At 45.6% G+C, this 10,509-nt stretch overlaps 1 protein-coding gene across 3 annotated transcripts; it reads left to right on the forward strand.

Moving 5' to 3' along the window:
• Window positions 1–6,003: 6,003 nt before the first annotated feature.
• On the forward strand, window positions 6,004–8,597 carry phox2a (paired like homeobox 2A). Of its 3 annotated transcripts, none has more exons than XM_070970996.1 (3): window positions 6,004–6,226; window positions 7,770–7,957; window positions 8,103–8,597. In XM_070970996.1, the coding sequence occupies exons 1-3, from the start codon at window positions 6,004–6,006 to the stop codon at window positions 8,595–8,597; spliced, it is 906 nt and encodes a 301-aa protein (XP_070827097.1). The 3 variants fall into 3 exon arrangements, with proteins under 3 accessions (XP_070827097.1, XP_070827095.1, XP_070827096.1); XM_070970994.1 differs by having other exon boundaries at window positions 6,013–6,226; window positions 7,770–8,035; XM_070970995.1 differs by having other exon boundaries at window positions 6,013–6,226; window positions 8,067–8,597.
• The last annotated feature ends 1,912 nt before the right edge of the window (window positions 8,598–10,509 follow it).

Raw genomic sequence — 10,509 nt, forward strand, 5'->3', positions numbered from 1 at the left:
GGATTTATGACTAAAGTTAAATTTAACAGAACTCATTACTGTATTCAAGCAAATAGTATGCTCCTCAGTGAGGACTGTATCTCTACGGCCGCTTTCATAAGTCCTGATGATGATGTTTCGGATTCGTGGGCACATTTTGTGCACATTGTGTAACTTGAAAATTTTGTGCAACATGATGTGTTTTTACGTGTCTTATGACGCACAAAAATGGATTTCATTCTGCTTTTCTTCTGCATGTCCTGATGATTTTGGGGAGTTTGTCTCAGCTATTTCATCAGGCTGTTTACATGAACCATGTATTACAAGTTTTCTTCAGTGATGCACTTTGGCCCACATGATGACTCCCATACACAGCATAGTGTGGCGCTGAATGAAAAAGAAACTGATAAAGGCATTTAACACAGGGCCGATATACATATCTATCAGTGGTTTACTTCATTGTTTCGGCTGTAGAGTGGTCCACGGCCCCAAGCTGATTTTGATCGTGTGTATCAACACTACCTTAGCGAGGATCTGAATGAAAGTCCTACAACACACTGGGTGCTGTTGCTCCAGTCTCTAACCCGGTTAGCTGCGCGCCGTCGTCTCGAGCCGGTGCGTCACGGTGCATTCCGGTAATTGGGGATTGAAATGCGGGGACAGGCGCACCGACGGGACCCCCTCAGCCTCGGGCCCACCACCCCCTCCCTCCTTCACCGTCTCTCATCCATCACCGGGCAAATCAAATGCGCCGCCAGCCTCCGCTGCTGCCGTGAAGACGCAGGCCGATGTTAACGGCTGGATCTGTGATTTTTGATTTTATTTTATGCGCAATCAAATCCACCTCCGAGGGAAGAGGATCTTAAGAGGGGCGATGACACGACACATTTTAGCAACACTGCAGGAGGGGAGAGAGCCAGCTGCTCGGCCGTGTACATCACACTGGCCCGGTGGGCTTGACACAGCCAGCAGAGCTGAGAAAGAAGTTGGAGCAAATGAGAAAGAAGGATGGATGGGTCCTAATAATCATATTAAATGATAGGAACAGTTAGCCTTACACATATCAAACATATGGATTTACTGTCAACAATCTAAACTATTGATAAGCGATTAAAAAGTACATTCGTGGACAAAATTATGGACAAATGCTGAGCAGAAATGTTGCAGAGGATATCTAATGAGACCGTGTGTGTGTGTGTGTGTGTGTGTGTGTGTGTGTGTGTGTGTGTGTGTGTGTGTGTGTGTGTGAGTGAGTGAGTGAGTGAGAGAGAGAGAGAGAGAGAGAGAGAGAGAGAGAGAGAGAGAGAGAGAGAGAGAGAGAGAGAGAGAGAGATTGTGCGTATTTTGCGCATAAGGAACCCACACACGTGAAATCAGCAATTAACGTCTATGACCTGATGATTCAATATAAAAATATACACAGAATTTTAACATCTAAATCAATTTGACCTATTTATTTATAGACTAATGTATTTTTCTTTACTAGTAACCTAGAACTGATTATAGGATTTTAAAAAACAGAAATGTGGGTATTTGTTTATAAAGCATTATCATATGAATGTGCAGTTGCAGACGGAATCGAGCAGAGGAAACAATGTACTAAAAGACTCAATGTCAGGCCCATACCTATTTTTTTTTGTTTTGTTTTGTTTTGTTTTTGTTTTTGTTTTTTGTCCCCTGGTTGCACTTTCTTTAGAGAAACAGCGGTGAACATCAGCTGACTTCAATTAACTCCGAGTAAACTATAAAGTCGACGATCAACGCACGTGTGTGCGTATTCAGGGCACGTTTTACAGATTTGACAAAGAGGAGGACACTGTCCAGACCTGAGGATCAATAGTTGCCCCAGTCTGCAGCAGAAAAACGGCTTTCGACACGCGGGACATGCTCTTCTTCGAGCTTTGGTGATGGATGGAGCTGGCAGTCTCTCTCCCTCTGACTGACAGCTTCACTTGCTTGTCAGGCCACCACCGCGTGTCTCGGGACAGACACCGGGCTGCGGCCTCCCGCGCGGCTTTTCTTTGAGCCGGTGTCGCCGCTGTCCCATCCTTCACTCATGCCTTACCCCGCTGTCTCTATCCATACGCTTCTCCACCTCTCCATCAAGACCATCCAGCCATCCATCACAGCGGCCAGTCTTTCCGCCCACACCACCCCTGCACCACCTAACACAAGTTGTCAGATCTGCATGCAGCCGGCAGATCTCCAGTCGGTGTCTTCGGACCATCACAAACAATTACAGTAGCAGGCAAGATGGGAGCAGAGGGGCAACAAATGCTAAGAATTTAATTAGGATTTCTCCACAGATCATGGCCCTTTCGTGACAGAAATGAGCTCAGGCAGACAGCACAATTAATGGGGCTGAATAGAAGGCCCAGCGCGCTGCACCGTCCCCTCAGAAGATTTTTTGCCATCACAGCGGAAAAAAAGAAGAAGAAGGAAAAAAATAAATAAAAAAATCATGGAGTCTCTCAGCAAAAAATTGTATAAACATATAGATAATTATTTAGATAGTTATTTATTGTTATTGTGAAACAGGGTCATTAAACGGGGCGTTTTGACAGATAACCTAAATTCATAATCAAGGGAAACATGACGAGGAAACAAAGATAAATCACATTATATGGAGTTTTATTATTATAATATACTCAGTGTAGCTCTTCTTAATTATCTTTCATACTTGCTGTGGTGGTCTACGTTATCCTTCATTATTCCCGTATAGAAACTTGTGGTTAACTGCTTAAAGTTGTTCCAGGTTTTGTCTCTTGCCTTTATAACCTAATACTTTAACACTGAATACTGTTGCTGCAGCTTTTTAAACAAATGTACAAAGTGATCAATGAAAAGGTGAATTGATCCTTTAATGTCAACGCGATCATAAGTGACTAGAAGCGTGTTAAATACGTCCATAAGATTTTCCCTGATAACCCAGTCCTCCATGGGTTTATAATCCCTATAGTCGGGGTTCCTCTCTCAGGGGCCCTCAGGAGCCTCTAGGGGACCATTGTGTCCCCCTCTGTTGACTCAGACGTCATGAATGCCAAAGATCCCCGTTACTGTTTCCGTCAAATCGCCCCATGAATGTAAAAGTCCAAAGTTAAAGCCTCCGCAGAGGAGAAGTCTCCCCCTGCGCTGGAGCACTATAGGGCGGATTAGTGGCCTGGAAGAGACCGGTCCCCTCTTTGAAGGGATTAAAGTTTAAATGCTTTAAAGCGGGACAGCTAGGGTCGCTCCTGGCTGCTCTTTTTTTGGGGAGGGGGAGGCAGAAACGGCCTGGAGAGTTTCACTTTGAAACAGTTTAAGTTTCTCGGTAAACTCACCTCTGAACCCACCAGACGGGACCGGAACGCTCAACAGACGGCGTGGCCTTGGAGCTGACTGGTTAATGTGGAAACCAAAAAAAAAAAAAATCACCGCTCTTATGTTCGTTTTAACAGGCTTAAAGAATATAAAACGTTCATGGAGATCGCGTTCATGTATTTAGGAACCTTTTTTGTATGATTTTAGGAGCCTGTGATGGTGTCTGTCATGTTTGCAAACAAATGTTGGAAATACAAAATAAGGAATGAGTCTTTACAGTGTTTTATGCCGTGTAACATCTGCAGGACAAACTTTTTGGGCCTAAAGCTTCGAGATTTTGTAAATACAGGTGCACAAGATCACAAATATTTGCAGGAATTTCTTCAAAGGGAGGGAATAGGGCTGCCCAGGTAGCTCACCTGGTGGAGTCTGCAGCATCGACGGTCCAACTACAACTGCATGAAACTGTTTTATTATTATTATTATTGTTGTTGTTGTTGTTGTTGTTGTTGTTGTTATCTGAAGACGGAAGGAGCGACAGACGTGACTGATTTTCAACCACGACAGCGACATCCAACATCAGCACGAGACGAACATCTGTATGAGAAGGTGCACCGCGTGCCGACCCGCCCCGAACATCCGCCGGCTCTCACCAGCCAAACCAAACGCTTCAAACAAATCTTATTATTTTCACTCATTTGTAGTTTAATTGAGTACAGCACAGCACACGCACGCGCGCGTGCTCGGCTGGTTAATGAAATTAACGGGCCATCACCCTGCAGCCTCTGGTCAGGCAGAGATAAGAGCGCGCGCTTTGAGCCCATTTTGCGCGCCCGCGTACACAAGCTAAACTTAATTAATTTATGACATGCGTGTAGTTTTTTTTTGTTGTTTGTGGGTTATACGATTTGGTGAAATTCTGCCAGTATAAGAAGCCTGTTAATTTGATGAACTGAGCGTAAAATGCAGCGAGCAGCCTTTTTTTTTTTTTTTTAACAGCGCCGGACTGGGAGGATGCACGGAGCGCGCGCCTTTCTGCCCTCTGTGAGTGTGTGCGTGTGCGATGGGGCCGTGTGGGATATGACTTATCACATTGTATGACACCGAACAATAAACTTAAACCAATTTATGAAGCGTCAATGCGTTTATGGTTAGCCTGTCGCGGTTGCTCAGTTGTCTCCGCAGCCAATTCCCCCTCTCGTCCTATACGTCAAACTGACGCTCACTCCGGTGACATCTCTGCAAAAGTGATCGGAATCAAATCAAAGCTTTTAATCTCAGCAATCACCGTCACATCTGGACGTTTTCCCCCACATAAAGACTTCTGCGGCTGAGCTGCGGTTGTTTCCAAGAGCCGTCTGAGGGGCAGTCAAGCAACTTCCGCCGGCTATGGAGCATTATTCGAGGCTTGACCTGCACCGGCTCACGAGCTGCATTTTATTCACATGATAATAGACTAATTAAACTGTTATCTTGTATAATATTGCAAAAATAATGAGACATTAGCAAAAGGATGTCTATCCTGCGTGTATTTTACGTAGACGATACGTAGACGTAGACAATATATAGGATATTGGAGAAATTTCACCTCCAGTTCATTTTAAATATTTCTCCTTTATTCACTTCTCTGTACGGGCCTATCTTGTGATATTTTGCCATTCTTATCAGGGTGTTCAAACCCAAAAACTCCGAGTCAGGGCCAGTCTTCTGTCTGAAGGCTGTATCAAATGGAATAAAAGAGCACAAATAAACTCCACCACGCACCGGACATGGTCGTTGAGCTGCTTTAGAGGCTGTCAGGCTGGACTGCTTTCTGGGCGCAGAGGCTTGAATCACAGCTGACGCACCTCTTCAATACAGTGGAATGAGAGGAAATGTAGTAACGAAGCCTGAATTCAGTAAGAGACGATGAGCATGAGATTATCTATTGGCTGAAAATGGTCCTTCTATTTCTACCTGGAGAGTTTGTGGGCTGATTAAACTCATTTTCTATAGAACTGAGACAGTGACGCTTGATTTCGGACATATTTGTGCTGAGAGTGAAGAACTGACTCACCAGAATTACAAACGTCCGATAAAGGAAGGAAAGGAGGAGACATTACAAGATAACTGTTAAGAATGAAGAAGCCGCTGCTTTTTAGGCTCGTGATTGAACTCTGCTGACACCTGCGAGCCCGCGATGCTCAGGAGCGCGTGGGCGGTGCAGTGAGCGGAGGGAGGGGAGGGCCGTCCGTGTCCACTCTCACTCACTGGTGGCATTGTCATGGAAACTAGACCACCGCCTCGCTATTGTCTCGCGCTCTGCCAAGTTTATTATAAACACCGCGCGAGCTGCAGCGCGCTGTCAAACGGAGCGCGAGAGCGGAGCGAGCTGCAGTCCGGGGAGGAACACTGAAGAGACGGACAGAGAGAGAAAACCAGAAGCAGGAGAGACTGAAGGAGAGTGAAGCGAAAACGTCTGGATTATTGAAAGAGAAGAAGAAGAAAAAAAAAGAGTCGCGGGACAGTGAGATACAGCCTACAACACAAAGCCGACAGGAGTTTTGGAGAGGCGCCCGAACGGTCTTTGGAGATACTGGGAAGCCAGACCAGATCTGTCTGGTTTGAACAATATTCGTTCAATCCGCTAAAATAAAAGGCGACTGACCACAAACACACACCCGAAACCTCTCTGCTCCCCCCGTCGTTGCTTTTGCAGCCCGGTGTTTGCACCGGCTCATCTCCATGTATAAGATGGATTACTCCTACCTGAACTCCTATGACTCCTGCATGGCGGCAATGGAGGCGTCGGCCTACGCGGACTTCAGCTCGTGCAGCCAGGCCAGCTCCTTCCAGTACAACCCGATCCGGAGCGGACCCTTCTCCAACCCGGCCTGCACTCCGCTCAGCACGGCCAGCTGCACCCTGGGAGCCCTGCGAGAGCACCAGCCCACACCTTACTCCTCAGGTACAGGAGCGTCTGTTCTGTTCTGCTGAAGGTCTCCAGGTATCTAAACAAAGGTGGAAGGATGAGGGAAGAGGGAAGTCTTTTACACGAGGTTGATCATTTAAAAAGCGAGGAAAGAAAAAAAAATTATAGAGGCTATACTACATTTAGTCGTCACCATCATCAGCTCTGACTCGAGCGTCTGAAACACTGCTTAAATAAAAGAAAGAAAGAAAGAAAGAAAGAAAGAAAGAAAGAAAGAAAGAAAGAAAGAAAGAAAGAAAGAAAATAGCGGAAGAAAAGGAAATATTAAATATTAAATTAAAAATCGTTAAACACGACCTTAAAGCCTGTCTGCTAAATGGTTTCACATGGATAAAATCTCCGCAAAACGTTCATTTATGGAGAGACATTTCCATGCTAGATCAGAGTAATAATGAGGATTTTAATATCACTAAATGTTTTAATCGTGAAAGAGAATTTTAAAGGTGAAAAACTGTATTTCTCTACTAATTTATGTACGCAGAAATCTACAAAACAACAACAAAAAAACAACAACACAGGACATAGAAAAACAACAACAATAATAATTATAGAATAATGATAATAATTGTTATTAGCATTATTCTCAAAATGCTAAAAAGCTACTTATCGAAATCAAGCTTGAGGAATCGCGCGCGCGCACACGCACGCACGCACGCACACACGCACACACACACACACACACACACACACACACACACACACACACACACACACACACACACACACACACACCTGTTGGCCACTAGGCCCACCTAACATTAAACTGTGTCGGTGTGGGATTATTCTGTATTTGCCTGCAAACATAATTGTGCCCGTTTCTTAAACTGAAATTAAACTGAACGTTTTAAATATTCATTTTCTCCGTTTTCCTTTCTTAAAGCAGTGAATTCTGACTGAATTTCTGAAAGCAGCAGAAACTAAATCAGTTTTCTCTTTATCAACATTAACAACATGTTATAAATTCGCTAAACAGCACAATTCTGTTTTGTTAATTAAGTTTTAGGCCTATAACTAATTTGAGTAGGCCTAATAGGGATATTTACAATGTCCAAAAGATTTCAGTCAACATTATACAACAGAAAAAATATTTTTAGGCAAAGTGAAATAAAATAATAATAATAATAATAATAATAATAATAATAATAATAATAATAATAATACATGTATAAACCATCTTTGTTAATGGACCACCGCCGCCTGGATATTTCCTTTCCAGCATTTAGTCGTAAACGTGGCCTGTTGGAGGCCTTCAGCCTATTATACAATGTCATGTTTGCTTTGGTCGATTTTTCTTTAGCAATCAATTAACCCACACACCGGAAACTACTGTGCAAAACATAATTTATCGAACTGTGACAGATTTCCTGATCCCGTCGTTAAAAGCAGTTTTCATCCGAAAATCCAGCCAAGTCAATTCACGCAAGGCCGCTCTGCATTTTCCCTGTTTTTATGCGGCTGATCTAACGCGGCAGTTGCTCATTTTTACGACCACTAAACGGAAATTATTTCTCCTTTTCAGTCCCCTACAAGTTCTTCTCGGACCCCTCCGGCCTGAACGAGAAGCGGAAGCAGCGGCGCATCAGGACCACCTTCACCAGCTCCCAGCTTAAAGAGCTGGAGCGGGTCTTTGCCGAGACCCACTACCCGGACATCTACACCCGAGAGGAGCTGGCCCTCAAGATAGACCTGACCGAGGCCCGGGTGCAGGTGAGGCCTCCCTCTGATCACCTGGGAAAAAGCATAGCGCTGTCTTGTAACGTTGCTATGGTACCATTTATCTGCCGTGTGATGTATGTTTGCATTTCTGTGCCTTCAGCCTAACGTTAACCTGACCTGCCTCTGTGTTGAACAGGTGTGGTTTCAGAACAGGCGTGCCAAGTTTCGTAAGCAGGAGCGCGCAGCCAACGCCAAAGCCAACAGCTCCGGCGGCACCTCGGGCACCACCAGCGGCAGCAGCTCCGGCGGGAAAAAGGGCGGAGAGCCGAGGTCTTCATCCGACGATGACGAGTCCAAAGAATCCACCTGCAGCCCCACGCCTGACAGCACGGCCTCCCTGCCGGGCTCGGCCAACGGGAACTTGGGCAGTCCCGCCAGCCTGAGCCCCAGCCCGGTCCCTGCCAACAGCGGCTACGTTAACACCTCCAGCTCTCCGGTTCTCCAGGGGCTGAAGCCGCCCAGCTGGCCCAGCCTGGGGCCGTCCAACCCGGCTGTGGCTCAGCCTGCTGCCCAGACTCAGGAGATTCTGAAGGCCTGGCAGCCGGCGGACAGTATGACCGGGCCCTTTGCCGGAGTCCTGTCCTCCTTCCACAGAAAACCCAACCCCACCATCAAGACGAACCTGTTCTGAAGCACAGAGGAAGAGAAAATGAGAAACAGACATTACGGGGTCTGCTGGATCCGTGAGGAGTGTCCAGCTTTTGTTGAGAGAGTCAGGACTTGTCCATAATAACGCTGGTGTAGGTCTGCTGTAGTTCAGCGAGGCCCTCGGTTCTTCTCTTAAAAACTTTCCTGTCAAAGCTCAGATAATAAGGTCAAAGGTCTGGTCACCATCTCTCACCACAAAATATTATGCAAGGGCACACTATACCTGCAAAACCCCTCACTGGCACCCTCAGATCAGAGCTGTTCATACAGTTTGAAATCCCCCCTACTCAAAACTAAAATTATCATCTTCATCTAAGCCCTCAAAACTTCCCAGTGTCAAACGGATGTTTGTGCGTAGCCGAATCAGAGCTGCTTCCTCTCTTATCCTCCATCTTTCCTCGCACCCTTACTCACATTCCCACACCCACTGCCCTACAACAAAGCCCGCCGTGCACTCGGACGGCCACAGCGGCGGCTCTGATGAGCATGGCGGTCAGGTACAAGTTTAAAGCAGAAATCCAAACATCGCGCTCCAGTCTCTGCTGGGGAGACAAACAAACTTTCACCCTCAAGCACAACTTCCTCTAAGCCCCCTGACACACAGACTCCCACCAGAAGAGAACAGGGTCCCTTCAATCTCTTTGCCCGAGCAGAGCAGAGCACTCCGAAATCCAATTAGGACAGCCGGGTCCAGACCAGACACCTCCCCAGTTCATCCCCTCCTCCTTCTTTACTGTATCAAGTCCTGACTCCCCCACTCTCATCCTCAATGTGACCCCACCCACCACCCCTCCAGGCTTTATGGTCCTATCCCTTCACTCTCTCTGTCCCATCATGCCTTTCTCCATCAAACAGTGGCCACTTTGTTCAAATTCAGCGAGGGAAACAGAGGGAGAACTTGAGATGTTTTCAGTTTCCTGCCCTGTTCTTTGGGTGGAGAGAGGTGTGGAGTCATACAAAGAGCAGAGTGCACCCTCCGATTCTTTCAACTTAACTGTAACTCGTGCTGTTGGTATCATGGTACTACTGCTGGTTTCTCACCGTCGTCACCGACTGAAGAGATTTCTCCTGCTGAATCGATGGGAAAGAAGTTTGCTCAGCAGGCGGTGCTTCAGTCTGTGGCACCAACTCCGGGGGCCTTTCAACCCTGACTCTGACTCTTAAATCAGTTTCATTAACTCTGCCACAGCTGACAAATATGGGGGGGTCTTTCTCAGAAATGCAACGCAAGATGGTCAAATGTTGGCAATATAGATAGAGATGCAGACAGTTGCTGGAGTTTTCTACTGTGTCCTTTAATACCCCGACTTTGTTCCTGATGACCCCATTATTTCTTTTTTTTTTCTTTGCAAAAAAGCAGCTGTTTGCACTGACTTCCACCAAGCAAAGTTGCTTTTGTATCATCCCTACTTTTTTTTTGGGGGGGGGGGGGGTGTTAACAGGAATCTATTCAAAATGGTGAAAAAAAAATGTATTTATTAACATTCTTTATTATGTCAGTGAGAAAGCCACACATTTCTTTGAACTGCTCCATGAAATTTTGTGACTGTAAATTCCGTAATTAGTAATATAAATATTAGGTAGCCTTTTGTTTATGTCTCTCATGTTGCTTTACAGATCTATTTCATTGCAGAGCATCTGTCTAACAGACCAACACGTCCATGAAAACTATGAACTGACAGACGCTCTAGTGAATGAGAAGTTATAGCACTACTCTGAATATTCTAATAAAATCTACATTATGGAAGCACTACGTGACGTGTTTAAGGATGTGGTTTCTTGTGTGTGACAGAGTGATGAGAGCGTTGTGTGTTACGTGGAAAGTCAGACCACACTGAGGTGTGAGCTCCTGAAATCCTGATTAAATAAACACTTAAATGACTGTCACTTATTTT

The sequence above is a fragment of the Chaetodon trifascialis genome, chromosome 9, assembly GCF_039877785.1.
Source record: "Chaetodon trifascialis isolate fChaTrf1 chromosome 9, fChaTrf1.hap1, whole genome shotgun sequence".
In the NCBI taxonomy this organism is placed as follows: domain Eukaryota; kingdom Metazoa; phylum Chordata; class Actinopteri; order Chaetodontiformes; family Chaetodontidae; genus Chaetodon; species Chaetodon trifascialis.